The sequence below is a fragment of the Stegastes partitus genome, unplaced genomic scaffold (assembly GCF_000690725.1).
Source record: "Stegastes partitus isolate 25-593 unplaced genomic scaffold, Stegastes_partitus-1.0.2 Scaffold1976, whole genome shotgun sequence".
Lineage (NCBI taxonomy): Eukaryota > Metazoa > Chordata > Actinopteri > Pomacentridae > Stegastes > Stegastes partitus.
This window is the reverse complement of record NW_007579707.1, coordinates 75,668-90,906: the sequence shown is the minus strand read 5'-3', so window position 1 is coordinate 90,906 and position 15,239 is coordinate 75,668. Positions and strand designations below refer to the sequence as shown.

Here is a 15,239-nt window from a genome sequence, read left to right as displayed (position 1 = left end):
CCTCAGAACAACATCATGAGGCTAGTGAGGAGCATGAGACGTGGTTGTCAAGCTGTCATTGCGGCAAATGGTGGAAACACCCACTACTGACATCGTCAGTTTTTGTTATTTGGGGCTATTCTTGTTATTGTTTAAATTTTGGGGGGTAATAAATATTAAACTAATGAAAATGGTGTTTCTTCTCATTCATTATTAGTAATATCAAAGGGAACTTTTACTTATTTCATTATAATTCAGACCAAATAGGAAAAGCACTCATGTAAATAACAATATCCCTAACTTATTGTGAGCAGTGTATATATATATTTATAATTTTTCATAGTAGAAGCTGCAAAAAGTGAAATTATAGATGGTATATTTTGGTTTAGGAAAAGGCTAATGGGAAACATAATTAATTGTTTTTTTTAATGAAAAATGTGTGTACACATATAAATACACACACACACAAAAGAAGGTACATTTGTTTGGACAAATATAATGATAACAACAAAAATAGCTCATAAGTTTAATTCAAGAGCCATTTTCCATGGTTTTCTTGATAATAACCAAAATCATTTAAGTTCTTATATCGATAGCTATGGCAGTATGCTGTCAAAAACAGAGCTTTTATGCATTCCATGTTTTCTTTTCTGTCGGTTTGAGTCACATGACACACACAACAGTTAGTACTTGATTGCATAACCGTTGTTTTTGATGAATGCAGCCATGTGTCTTGGCTGCTCTCCACCAGATCTGACATTGTTCTGCTGTCACAGCAGCTCATTCCTGTTGCACTAATTCAAACAAATTTGCTTTGTTTTTGGGTTTGTGTTCTCCAGTTTGTGTTTGATGGTTTTCCACGGGTTTTCAATTGGATTTAGATCTGGTGATTGAGCAGGCCAAGGCATGGGTCCAGTGTTCTGGGTCTCCATCCAGGCTTTGACCCTTTAAGCCCTGAGCTATTTTTCAGGCCTTTGCTCGAAAATGACAAACCCATAATAAGAACAGATTATCTCTGCAACCACAAGGTCTATTTGAATAATTCTTGTGTCATAATAAAAGGAACACTTGTAAGATTTGTTCAGATGTGTAAATATCCGTATATATGTTACTGGTTAAAAGTACATGTAGATGGCACACACACAAATTAAAAAATTTCAGGTTGCCACGGAAGAAAAAGCAGTTTCAGGATAATGATCCAGCTGCAGCTCTAAACCTCTCCCAGATCACAGCACAATATGTGAGCATTCTCCCTGCAAAGGTTGACTCTGATAAAGTGAAGCAGAACAAAATTACAAAGTTTTTCATCCAGACAGTTTAGGCGAGGTGACATTTTATCACACTTGGCACATTTTGACACACTGGTGACCAGTGATGTGCGGTCAGGGGAGGCAGGTGAGCCTCACCTGACATCATGGAAAGAAAAAGAAATATAATGATAAAATAAATTAAATAGTTTTTTGTTAAATTATAATCATTTATCCAGTGATTTGTCCTATAAGGTATGTATTTTTTCATTTAGCCTCATCAGTTTTGATGATTTTTACATTCAAAATCGCAGAATTTTGGCAGTTTCCCATTCAAATGCTTGGAAGAGAAGCCGGTGAGGCAGCGGTGAGCTGAGCCTCACTTGGATTGCACAACCCCTCACTGCAGCCAGCGCAGTGAGGGGTTGTGCAATCCAAGTGAGGCAGCAGCAAGCTCAGCTTCACTTGGAGATAAGGAGACTTTTACAAAAAAGTAACGCATATTTTTGTCCAGAAGGAGCGGAGCATAGACTTCATTTAAAGGTAAAGGTAAGACTGCAATAACTTAAAAAAAAAAAGAAAGAAACGTGCGTTTTGTGGGCTGCAGCTTGTATGTGTAAAGAATGCAGATATGAAACATAACCCGTAAACTGCTGCCAATCAAATGACAAACATGCTGCTGTGTAGAGTGCAGATATTTGTAAATCAGATTCTGATTAGGTCAGTGCCTCACCAGCCATGAACCTCACCGCACCTCACTGCTTGTGACCATCTGAATGTTCTTATGTACTGACTATACATTTGTATTTCACTGATGGTGTTCAATACATCCAAATACAGCAGTCTTTTACTTATTTTTTTAATCCAACCAGGCCGCTGTCTGTGTTGCGTGTGCGGTGCGTAAAAGCTGATTTGACGGCTGTGAAGCTTCTGTGGTGACGCAGGGCTGTATCTCTGTCATGGATTGGTCGATTTCAGTGATTGACACCTCCTTCAATTCGTTAGAGCCAATAGAATATAGCGATAGCCACCAAAACGAGATTGACGGCACTTTTAGATCATCTTGTTGACGAGCCGCTGGCTCGCTAGTGCGCTTTTGGGTCGCGCCCTAAAGCTAATGGAGCCTCCAAAAGACGCCGGGAGTGATTTCCGTGTGACACAGGAAGTAGTACTAACTGATTCAGGTGTGGATTTAAAATACATTTTTCATGGAAAAACAGCCAAGATAAGAGACATTTCACAACTACAGTTTGATGAAGCGGTTTCGGTTTTTGAAGTTCTTTGGGTTGTTTCTCGCTGATGCTTTGGTTTTAGAGAGCTTTGATGGATATGTTTAGAATCTGGGGACTCTCTGCTTCAGTTTGAGGGGATGTTTGTGCGTTTTGCATAATGCACCAAATCGCTGGAGCCAGAAATGTGGTGAGTGGGTTGATGTGGTGGCGCTATGTCGATGTCCATATTTGATAAATCATTTAGTTGGTGTTTGGGGCATGTAAAAATGTCTTATATATTCTTGTAGCCCAGGTTCTGCTGTTTAATTTGATGGGAAGCATCATGATATTCTTTCATGATGAGTACATTGTTTCACACTATTTCTTTTTGTAAAGCCCTCTCGGGCTTTTAACTGACCTTGTAAAAAAAATAATAATAATTGGCCCTGGCCTTTGTGTCTGTATCAACCCATATTTCAGGAGTTGGAGGAGAATAAAGGAGCAACCAGTTTGCCGGAGTTTTATACTGACCAGCTCAGGTCCATGGCTGCTGTGAGTCCCTCTCTAAAGTCTGTTTAAATCCAGCTATTCCAGATTATTAACAAAGACAGATTTTGGTTTGTTACCATTTTCCTGTAGAGAATTTCAACATTGAAGATTTTTAATCATAAAACCTTTGTCACCGTGTCATCATATCAAAAAGTAAACTGCAGATGACAAAGCATAAAACATATTTCATCAGAGCAATTTTAAACATGGTGGCTTTAGGTCTAGCTCTTTGTCATGACAAATAGTGCTAAATATTACATATACAACATGTAGATTTCCTGAGGAGTCAGACACATTTTGACTAAAACCGCTTCATTGTTACCTCCAGTTTAAAAAGTGAAATGTTGCAAAGTGTTAATTTGTTTTCTCTTTCTAGAGGAAAACTCTGCTGGCATTGGAGGATGAGGAAGATCAGGGCCGGGATAAGATGATAAAAGATCTGAACACAGCATTGAGGACACAGCCAATGAGGTGCATGTCCAATTCTGTCACAAGTTGTGCTGAAAATGCAGCAAGAGAGCTTTCACTAGGCTTATTTCATTCCCCCGAACTGTACTGCAGTGACCCAATACACTCAACGTGTGATGTTGACTAATTTTCCCTAGATTTGTGACGCGATTCATTGAGTTGGATGGGCTGTTTTGTATCCTGAATTTCCTCAAGTCAATGGATTACGAGACCGCAGAGTCTCATGTCCACACCTCCATGATTGGCTGCATCAAAGCTCTGATGAACAATTCTCAGGGTAGAGCTCATGTCCTGGGACACTGTGAGAGCATTAACGTCATTGCACAAAGTCTTGCCACTGAAAACATCAAAACCAAGGTACACAGATGCAATGAAACTACATACACCGTGCTTTTGTATGCATTGTGGTTTTTAACATGATATTTTCATCCATATTCCTTGCTGCTTTCTGCTCCTATGATGTTTTTATATTATTCTTCATTCTTTGTAAAGATTATATTCTGCTCCTCCGGCAGTAAAGTGAGCCGCTCTGCATCCAGACTTGTCCATAGTCGCGATTGGTCAGATGCCGATAATGCTGCCCATTTTATGTGCACGCGCTCATACTCCGATCAGACAACCCAGGGCTGACTTATCGAGTTAATAGCCACCGTCATAGGACCGGTTATCCTGAGTGCGATTGTTAGGGTTAGTCAAGCCCTATCTCTGAAAGATATCCTGGATATGTTGATCTGGCTTCGTAGTACAGGCCCCTGGACACTTGTAGATGAAAAGTGAAAGTTCCAGATTGTGGAGAACAGTGGGGTGTCTGTGTACATGTGCAATATCATGCAAGTGTCAAACTATATATACATACATATATATATATATATATATNCATGTTTCTGGACTGTGGGAGGAAGCCGGAGAACCCGGAGAGAACCCACGCTGCACGGGGAGAACATGGAGACTCCACGCAGGAAGAACCAGTGACCTTCTTGCTGCGAGGCAACAGTGCTGCCAACTGCGCCACCTTGCAGCCCACTTTCAAAACATGCTTTTTCATCACCCACTTTGTCTACCTGAGACAATATCAATCAAACTTAAGTTATCTCTATTTTTGTCATGACATTTCTACTGAGTCAAATCCACTTAGCTTCAGTTTGATTGATATTATCTCAAGAAAACAAGAAAAAATATGTTTTCTAAAAAAAAAAGATGGAATTATTTGTTCTGCAAATGAACTCTTCATGTGTAAACTGTGTGCCATACTGAAACATATACATTATGTATCAAGCTATCTTAGTCACACTGACTTTAAAGTTAGGAAATATACCTGATATGAAGACATTTTATTCAGACTAGTTCTTTTTTTTTTTTTTTGTCCTCAATGCCTTTGTAGCTGGTTTGTTTTTGTCATCTGCAACTTGTATCACAATTAGTAACAGGAAGTAAGTACCAGTGTATTTCCTATTAATCTATTTTTATCTCTGTGTAATCAGTAGCTCAGGAGACGTCCCTGCTGTGACCATGGTGTCCCGAGTAAAGCATCCTCAGGGGCGGCGCAGCCTCGCTTCTCTGTTTTCATGCTGCTTCAGAGGAAGTGACCAACCTGAGATCACTCACTGTCATGAAAACAGCATCAATGCTGTGGCTGCACTGGAGCCAACACTTCCCATGCCTCCTGTCCAAGAGCTGAACTCTATGTTCACTGAGCTGGTGGTGCGTATGAGACCACAGTCCATGTTTGTACTTCTATGAGCCTTCAAACAACCAGAATTGTTTACCCACATTTGTTTATCTTCCTCATTCCCCTGTCCATTCTCTCATGTCCTAGGATGAACTGGACCTTACAGAAGAGCACAGAGCTGGTATGTTTGCTTTGCCAGCAGAGAAAAAATGGCAGATCTACTGCAGTAAGAAAACGGTAAGAGACCAAAACTGCTAGAGCTTGTGTGCACTGGCGGTATATAGTAAATTCCCAAGCAGCGGATTTTGTTCAGAAAGAGTCGCTTAACAAATGACATCATGCAAAGTAGTTGTTATTCAATAGCTTGACTGGATGTGTATTACAGATATCTTTGATTCTTCATACACAAAAAGAACATTTCAGATATCCAAATCCTCATCTTCATAGGACAAATAGTGACATTTACCATTCATGTGTTTTTTTCTTATTACATATGTGTATAGTTCTGCTGCAGACACCTGCGACGGGGATTGCAGATATCTACAATTGAATGTAGTATTGATTCCAGTTTTAGATATCCATCCATTATCTGTACACCACTTAATCCTCACTCGGGTTGTGGGGGAGCCTATCTCAGCTGACTCAGGGCAAAGGCAGGGGACACGCTAAAATCATCTGCATTGGGCTTTTTAGATATCTTGAATTACAATGATGTTGTAGATTCTTAAACTAGAATTAAGGTTAGTCAAAATGTGAGTTAATGTGGTTTTGTCAGGGCAGCCTGATGGCAAAGTTTGAGTGAATGTCAGCCTTCAGTCTCCAATGAAAAGAACTTTCATTCTCCACAAACTCTTTGCTGATTAGCTCTTGCTAGCAGTTGTCATTGTTTCTACGGACACTGTTTAAATTCTTTGCTGGAACAATATCCAATGAGAAGCCATTGGCTCATCATGTACAATAACTAAACTAGTCATAGTGACCTCTTCAATGTTCTTGTAATCATAAGGCATAGGCCTGTTAACCAAAACAAGCACAACTCATGCAAAAATATCAGAAATCTATTAAGGATTTGGATGAATGCAGCAACTCTGGCTGTCAGTACCGATACACTTACAATGACGCTCTTCAGTAAGATGTTCGTTCAGATTTTTTTTAAATCTCATGTACAAACTCAGGTATAATGTATTTAACTAAATCTTGGTGGTAAGTTATAGACTTTAGCCTGCTTATTGAACTTTGACTCCACAGTAGGTCTGTTTGAACTAGCCCCGGGTCAGTGGCCTCGCCAGTGTTTCTGGGAAGTGTTTCAAATCTTAGTACAAAATGTAAAAGATTACATTTTTGTATTAAACTACTTTTTGTCTTGACTTTTAAAGACACAAAGACCAATTTACACACTTTAACTCATCCTGCCTGGATTACTGTACAGTATCTTACCTGTACCTGCCTGAACCTAAAGCCAGACGATGGTACAGTCTTCATCACATAAGACTTTTGGTGGGGCTAGTTTTCAAATTATCCATCAGTTTTAGATATCAATAGTAAAGGTACTGAAATATATAATATCTTATGAAAATCATGACCTGTATGAAAACATATGAAAACATTCATATGATTGACAAAGTGTCTCAGCCAATATCAGCTGTGATCAATGCTTTATGGTCTGTCTTCAGCTCTAGCACAGCTTCCAAGCTTGAACATTTTCTTTTTCTTTCAGAAAACCAGACTTTTTAATTTAAGCTTACTGGTGTCCCTTTAGAAACATGTGGGTGATATCCCACATCTCACTGTGTATGATTATAATGTGCATAATGTGCTGTATGTATGATGTAACCCACAGTTAGTTAGTTGACCTCACAGAATGTCTCTCTTTTAAACTGTAAAATTTCTTTACATTTACATAAAAGTCATATACCACATATTATCCACTATATATATAAATATACACTACCGGTCAAAAGTTTTAGAACACCCTAATTTTTCCAGTTATTTATTGCAATTCAAGTTGTGCAAGTCCAATGAATAGCTTGAAATGGTACAAAGGTAAGGNTATATATATATAAAATGCGACACCTTACAGTAATTGCATTACTTTTAAGTTTAACAGTTCGGTATTTATTCCATTTCTTCTTGTTATCGGGGGTTCTGAGAACCCAGGTGCAGACACAGATGGGGGCTTAAAAAAGTTTCCTTTAAATTAGAATGAAACTGAAACCAAAGCAGGATGGGGAGACTATAACCAAACTAAGAAACCCAAACTTGCAGATAAAGCTGATCTAAACTAACCAGAGGGCAGGCCAATATAGCTTAGTGGGGAAAAGTGGAGGTAACTATAGGTGAGAGGAGAGAGAACTGAGGACTAACCAAAAAAGAGCAAAACTACAAAAACCAGGAGATACTCTAAATTAACACCAAGGGGGAAACCTAAGGAAAGTAATGTGAATAAACTAAAGCTAGACCAACAAAACAGGGATTCTCTTGAGACAGGGACTAAACTGAAGGGGGCAGACAGGCTCAGGAAATCCGGAGTCTGGCGAGGGCTGGGAAGGCTGGAGCAGGGCTGCCGGCAGGTACAGGCTGGTTGAGGCAGGATCAGAGCAGCAAGTGTGTGGCAGCAGCTGAAGGAAGGCAGATAGGAGACAGCTGGGGATCAGCAGGGCCACAGGGTTTCATTGTCTATGGTCTGGGACTGTGTGTGGACAAACAAGTCTTTTATGGAGCAGAGGGTGACTGTAGGCAAGTGAGCCGATCCCCGTCTCCAATACCTGCAATTAAGCAGAATGCAAGCAGGACTGGGTGGATAGAGGGAGGGAGAGAGGGAGAGGGAGAGAGGAGGAAGGAGAGGGAGAGAGGGTGAGGAGGAGGGAGCCAGGCTGAGAGAAAGGGAGGGAGAGAGGAGGAGGGAGAGGGTGAGAGAGAAGGAGAGGGTCAGAGAGGAAGAGGACGAGAGAGAGGGAGAGGAGGAGGGACAGGAGGAAGGAGAGGAGGAGGAGGAGGAGGGAGAGAAGGAGGGGAAGAGGAGGAGGGAGAGGGAGAGGAGGAGAGAGAGGGAGAGGAGGAGGGAGAGGGAGAGGAGGAGAGAGCCAGGCTGAGAGAGAGGGAGGGAGAGAGAGACAGTGAGAGAGAGGGTGAGCCAGGCCGAGAGAGAGGGAGAGGAGGAAGGAGAGAAGGAGGGGAAGAGGAGGAAGGAGAGGAGGAGGGAGAGGAGGAGGGAGAGGGAGAGAGAGGGTGAGAGAGGGAGGGGAGGAGGGAGAGGGAGAGAAGGAGAGGAGGAGGGACAGGAGGAAGGAGAGGGAGGAGAGGATGAGAGAGAGGGAGAGGAGGAGGGAGAGAAGGAGGGGAAGAGGAGGAGGAGGGAGCCAGGCTGAGAGAGAGGGAGGGAGAGAGAGAGGGTGAGAGAGGGAGAGGAGGAGAGGAGGAGGGAGAGGGAGAGAGAGAGAGAGACAGTTAGAGAGAGGGAGAGGAGGGAGAGAGAGGGAGAGGAGGAAGGAGAGAAGGAGGGGAAGAGGAGGAAGGAGAGGAGGAGGGAGAGAGAGAGAAGGAGAGGGTGAGACAGGGAGAGGGTGAGACAGGGAGAGGAGGAGGGAGCCGGGCTGGGCTGAAGCAGGGATCCAGACACTTGCTGTGTACCAGTGATCGTAGGTTTTTGCTCATTTCAGCTGCATTGAGTTTCCACTTTGGGCCATATTTTCTTTTCCATTGCTTATCAGAGGAAATTCATGCAACCACTGAGAGTTGATACGATTTGGAATCGTTTGATGTACTCACTTGTCTTGAAGGGAAAGCTCAAAGATACCTGGCTTTGATTCAACTGCCCGTTTGTCGGAGACCAAAAAAGCCGCTGTCACGAGCAGAACAGGCCTTTCACACCTTTTAAAGGAGATTTGACAAGTGAAGCTTAAAGAGAGGTCGTCTGTGACCTCCATACTGTCAGCTTGATCATAATTTATAAGGTATATGGTTCTCAGTAAAACTTAGAGTAAAATATTTTCCATCTTTTCTTTGAACCTTGACTTGCTTGGTGGCAGTCTGCTCCTCAGTGCAGTTGTTGTCATTTTGCTGTGCTTTATGGCATCTCACTGAAACCACCTGCTGGTTTTAACGTCTAAACAAAAGCAGAATTTCAGTTTCGCCATCTTGTGTGCTCATGTGCCAACTTGTTGCTACTTGTTAAAACAATGCTCCATGTGCTACGAGTGGTAAAACGTCAACAGGGTACTTTAAAGAACAGGTTCACATTGTTTTGAAACAGCTGTTAGAAGCCCCTATGAACACTGAAGCCAGTGCTGCCTGCTGTAACCGTTTCTCTTGTTCATACCAGCCCTAACAACAGTCTTCTGGAAGATTGATGTGGGACAAAATCAACATTTCTTGTTCAGTGGAAAAATATACTTTAGGTCAAATGAATATGAGGCTTCAATTGTGTGAGTAAATCAGATCAGTTAGTACACATCCCCTCTCATTAACATCCTTTCACTAAATGTCAAGAGCAAAACATCTTTTCTAAAGAGGGAGACAGACTTAAGGCAGTCAATGTCTCACACTCAGATGAAAAAGTAATACTATCATTTAATGGCAGAAACTTGTGAGAAAATTGACAACAAAACCAAATGACATTATTGGAGAACTGCAAGAGCAGGTGAAGGAACAGAAACAGCACAAAGATAGAAACACAAAAACACCTGTTATTGTCCCATTCTGCTGCGTTGCATCTGATCTGGCAAATGACACAAGGAATGTGGTTAATGTTGTTAATCAGGTGGGCAAGGAAGAAGAACATTTTTCTTTTTATTTGAAGATTTCTTGAGAAACAAAGTGTAAATTTTCCCTTTAAATTCACAATGTTACTGTTAATAGTTTCCCTTTTTTTAAATGTGTAAATAATGCGTCTTCTTTCTCACCATAGGTTTCAGTTTTAGAGATCCTTGGTGCAGTGTGTTTGGTGCCAGGAGGCCATAAGAAAGTCCTAGAAGCCATGCTGTATTTCCAGAAATTTTCCTCAGAGAGAACTCGCTTTCAGGTTTGCCTTTGTTTTGGTGTGTGCTTCATTTAATGATCTGCAAGGAACAGTGCAAGTGTGGGTTCAACAAATTCTCATGATGACCCAAAGCTTAACACATGAAGTAAGCAGTTTCCTGAGGAGAGGTCTCCAGACTTCCCATGAATATCTCATTAACTAGCGACATGTACCTTGTTTGAGGCTTTCAAGTCACACTTGTCCTATTTGAACATTGCTCTCTGCATTGCCTGGCGTTGACTCTTACTCACAGTAGCAATTGCATCATGTTTGTCTGAAGGGATTTGACGCTTAATACAGGAAATGAATTGGAGCCAAGCCTCCCACTTTCAGTGTGTTTTAAAAGAATATGTCAGTATTAACTCAGTAGTAACTCCAAGACGCTACAACCTACGAACTCTTTCAGAGGAGTCACAGGTGTCTTGGTGGCCTCCCTCACTAGTCTCTTTCTTGCTTGGTCACTCAGCTTTTAAGGACGTCCTGCTCTAGGCAGATTTAAGCATGTTCCATATTCCTTCCATTTCTTAATGACAGATTTAGCTGGACTCCACAAGATATTCAGTGACTTGGAAATTGTCCTGACTGTTGCTTTTCAATGGGCAATTTAGAATCACCAATTAACCTCAACATGTTTCTGGACACGTTGAGGTTAATTGGTGATTGTAAATTGTCCGTAGGTGTGAATGTGAGTGTGCTTGGTTGTCTGTCATACAGAAAGATCCCAGGCATCCTAACCAGGACATGAACCACAGATCTTCTAGCTGTAACGGTGCTGACCACCGAGCCACCTTGCAGCCCATAGAAGAACATATTTTATAGTAATATAACCTGAACATTTTCTGCTTCGTGAGCAGAACCTGCTGTCGGACTTGGACCGATCCACAGGCCGCTACAGAGATGAAGTTCATCTGAAGACTGCCATCATGTCTTTTATCAATGCTGTGCTCAGCCAGGGACCTGGAGAGGTGAAGAATGCCTGTTTCTCTTGGATGAAAATAAGTAAATAAGTCACTGTGCACACTGCTCAGTGTCATTGGGTTATCATATCTGATGGCTTCAGCTAGTTTAAGTTAGTTTACATGGACGTTGAGTGCAGTGTGAGACACTGTGTTCTATTTTTTTCCTGTTAGATCTGTTTATGTTCCAAATAAAAAAAATGTAGCTGAATTTGTTTAATCTTCTTTCATCAGTCTTATCTTTTCATATTGTCTAACAAAAATGTGGATTTGTGTTTTCAGACTCGTCTGGAGTTTCGTATCCATTTACGTTACGAATTTCTGATGTTGGGCATTCAGCCGGTCATTGACAAACTACGTTCCCATGAAAATGCCACCCTGCACAGGTACGTCAGGTGCACCCAAAGGTGCAAACCTTTTGCATCTATAATACTGTTAAGGTAACTTACAAAAAAGTTATAGGACATGGAGTCTTATCTGTACTGTGACATCCAATTTAAATAGCTTTTAAGCTCAGTGTTGTGCTACTGTAATGTTTCAGGCATCTGGACTTCTTTGAAATGTTGAGAAATGAAGACGAGGCTCTATTGTCCAAACGCTCTGATGTTGTAAGTCATTCAGATAAAGAAATATATTGTTCAAGTTTTGAGATGATCACCTTGAGAATGCTGAACTTTCAAGGATGAACTGATCAAGCACATTTTTGATTTATAGCACAAAAAAGGATTATAACATATACCACAACTTAAATGGAACTTTATGAATCCTTGGAAATTAAAAACTAAATATCACTTGCTGCATATTATAATTCCAAGTGAAAAGTCATACATGACAAAGAAATAGTGTGTTCCAGTGCTCCTTGATAATGAAACACACCAGCTCAAATTCCACATTACATTTAGTTTTGATGAACAGATGTTGGTTTGGTGTGTAATGTGTTGTTTATCTGGTGATTAATGTGTATTGCTACATTGCCTCAGGGCCACATAGAGACCAAAAGTGCCAGCCAGATGTTTGAGCTGATCAAGAAGAATCTAAACCACACTGAAGCTTACCCTCATTTCCGATCTGCGTTGCAGCACTGCATCATGATGCCATGTAAGACTGGCTGCCTGCTATTTACTTTATTATTCTGTCTTTTCACAAAAATGATCCATGACAGTTGCAATGTTTTTGATGAGTTATCTCATTTCTTTGTGTCTGCAGATAAACAGAATAGTACAACACTTGAGTACTGGGTGATACTGGACCGGATAGTACAACAGCTGGTTCTGCAAACTGACAAAGGTGAAAACCCTGATGTCGCTCCACTTGAGGACTTTAACGTTAAAAATATTATTCACATGTAAGTTTCCATGGTTTCTACATTAAAGACCATTTTTGGCAGCCCTTTGGATGGCAAAAGGCTTATCCATCTCTCTATGATATGCACTAAAAAAAAAATGGTGATGACCATGTGCACAACATAGCCGCCATTTATTGCAAATCTTTCTATGTAAAATTAAATCTTATGATGCTTTTCTTAAACAAAGAAACCTTATTAATTACATAAGTTGTACTCCATAATTCAATAATTGATTGAAGTATAAAGAGACTGATGGTGCTTGGAAAACTGTTTGAATGTTTGTGTGTGTTTGTGTTCTTAGGCTGGTCAAAGAGAACGAGGTCAAACAATGGAAAGAACAAGCTGATGTAATGAGAAAGGGTAAACACACGCATATATTAATGCTCCATGCCCAGTGAGATCCCAGTGCCCTCACTGGGACGCGAACCAGCGACCTTCTTGCTGCAAGGCAACAGTGCTACCCACCGAGCCAGCTTGCAGCTGTTAAATCATATAAAAGGGGCAAATGGAGACATTGGGTGGATTGGTCAGTTTGAGCAAATGTTTACATACACTTGTAAAGACCATGTATACCGTGGCAGTTTGGCCACGGGAACATGTAACTAAATATTAGCACAGCTGTATGTATACTTGTGAGCCAGCAGATTTCATCATATTTGAAGACCTGCAAGAAGTCTATCACAGAACCAAAAAAAATGATAGTTTATTTAGTGACAAACACTCACGGTCTTTACTTTTACTGCAGGTTAGCAAATACAAAAGAATGATTAAAAAACAATGACACTTTTAATTAACCTTTAGAGAAAGTTTATGATCTTTACAAATTCACCTTCTCTCTCATGGGAATGAACCCTTAGTAAGGCATTACTGGCATCACTGTGTAATTAGCACAGCAAGTGGGTCAGGGTCCAAGCCCCCGACTCAAAACTACATCATGGTAAATAAGTCAGGATTCAGAAAGTCATGTTACTGGTTGTTGTCCTCGTTTCTGCACATTTATTTTCCTTTCAAGTACTGCATGTTAAATAATTCAACCCTAGTTTTTAGAGTCAGAACAAGTCAAAGCTTTGAGCTATTTTCATGTTCTCTTCCTGTCAGAGCATCAGAACTTACAGCAGCGTTTTGAAAAGACAGCGAGGGAATGTGAAGACAGAAATAAGGAAAAAGAAGACATGATGGCAATGCTGAACAAGATGAAAGACAAACTGGAACAAGAGAACAACAGCCACAAGCAAGCTACACTTCAAGTAGCAGAACTATCTGGTCAGCTGCAGCAGTTCAGCTCAGTATGTCCAACACAGGATACATGTGTGAGCTAGAAATGCTACGGCTCAGGATCAGTCACACAAACATAACTGTTTGCATTTTGTTTTTTGGATAAATGTTATGATCTACAAGCTGAAAAGTACCGAGAATCACAATAACCATTTGTGTCATCATCTCTCTACTCATGATGGATACAGCTTTGATGAAATAATCTTTTCTCCTGCTCTCCTATTAGACTCCCAGCATTCCAGGAGGCCCTCCAGTGACATCCAGGAATTCAGTTCCTCCAGATCCCATCCCACCCACCTCTGCTCCTTCGCTTTCTCCTCTTTCTCCTCCTCCTCCCCCTCCTCCACCACCTCCTCCTCCAGGAGGCCCACCAGTGTTTGTCATGGCTCCATTTGCCCCACCTCCAGGAGCTTCACTAGGAACAACTTGGAAGAAGAATATTCCTCAGCCATCTAATCCACTGAAGTCATTCAACTGGAGTAAACTGCCCGAGGTACACTTGTTGCCTGTTATTACTAATGTTACTTCTTCTATCACTACTTGCTATGTGTGGATAAGGAAATTGTAAAGCATTTTGAATACCACTAAGGTAGAAAAGCGTTACATGTGCAGACCATTTACAGGCCGTAACAGCGAGCAGACATGGGAAGCTGCATACTACATACAAGATACAGGTGTAAGTGAGATGCAAATGTTCAATATTTTTTCTAAAATGATATAGCTGTCACCAGGATCTGCAATTTGATCCATTATCATCAGTATCATCATAGTTTACAACATACGTCATCTCTTCACATAGTAAGGTATAGACCTTAAGAATTTAACCAGAGAACCCAACAATCCAAAGTTGCAAGCTGTCGGCAACGGTGGGAAGGAATTAAAAAAAAACATGAACAAGACATGCTTAATCATAGCCACATGTTAACAATGAAGACATAAAGGAAGAAAACAAGAACCAATGTACACATTCTTTCTGCATAATTATACAAATGTATTTTCCACTAAGAAGCTTCTGTACATAAAAGCATGAGTTTGCTTATCTGTAGTTTTCCTCATTTACATTTTCATTCCAATTTATTTAGAAAGTATTCCAAGACAAATGCTTAGTTTGCTGTTTTCATACCATTTGCTCACATAAAAACGTAGTGTACCCTGGCAGTCTTCTTTGGGAGTGAACAGCTGTGAGATGCAGCTGAGATTGCTGAAAAAAAAATCATCTATATATCTGGATCTATAATAACGGTTATGCTCACTGTAGTATTGTTGGTTTCAGATCAAGATAGAGGAATCCATATGGATAGAGATTGATGACCTCAATGTATTTAAAGTACTGGATCTTGAAGAGTTCCAGAGGATGTTCTCAGCTTACCAGAAGCCACAAGTAATATATGACACACTTATATCTCTGCCATGTTGACAGTCAGTATGATTCATTTAGGCTCTGTCACACAATAAAATGCAGTCTATGACTTGATGGTTACATACAGAAATGACAGAGTTCATAACCAGAAAACCAAATGCAA

General features: G+C 40.7%; 1 protein-coding gene across 1 annotated transcript in view; it reads left to right on the top strand.

The window, feature by feature from the left end:
* Positions 1-2,754: 2,754 nt before the first annotated feature.
* The window catches only part of LOC103373422 (disheveled-associated activator of morphogenesis 1-like), a 24,857-nt gene continuing 12,372 nt past the window's right edge, over positions 2,755-15,239 (top strand). Inside the window, exons 1-13 of the mRNA XM_008303309.1 lie at positions 2,755-2,989; positions 3,363-3,457; positions 3,592-3,811; positions 10,030-10,143; positions 10,995-11,105; positions 11,379-11,482; positions 11,638-11,704; positions 12,077-12,194; positions 12,303-12,441; positions 12,743-12,801; positions 13,540-13,727; positions 13,943-14,209; positions 14,990-15,097. Of these exons, the coding sequence (XP_008301531.1) occupies positions 2,981-2,989; positions 3,363-3,457; positions 3,592-3,811; positions 10,030-10,143; positions 10,995-11,105; positions 11,379-11,482; positions 11,638-11,704; positions 12,077-12,194; positions 12,303-12,441; positions 12,743-12,801; positions 13,540-13,727; positions 13,943-14,209; positions 14,990-15,097 (1,599 nt within the window). The 5' untranslated portion in view covers positions 2,755-2,980. The remainder of the gene's footprint in view (positions 2,990-3,362; positions 3,458-3,591; positions 3,812-10,029; positions 10,144-10,994; positions 11,106-11,378; positions 11,483-11,637; positions 11,705-12,076; positions 12,195-12,302; positions 12,442-12,742; positions 12,802-13,539; positions 13,728-13,942; positions 14,210-14,989; positions 15,098-15,239) is intronic.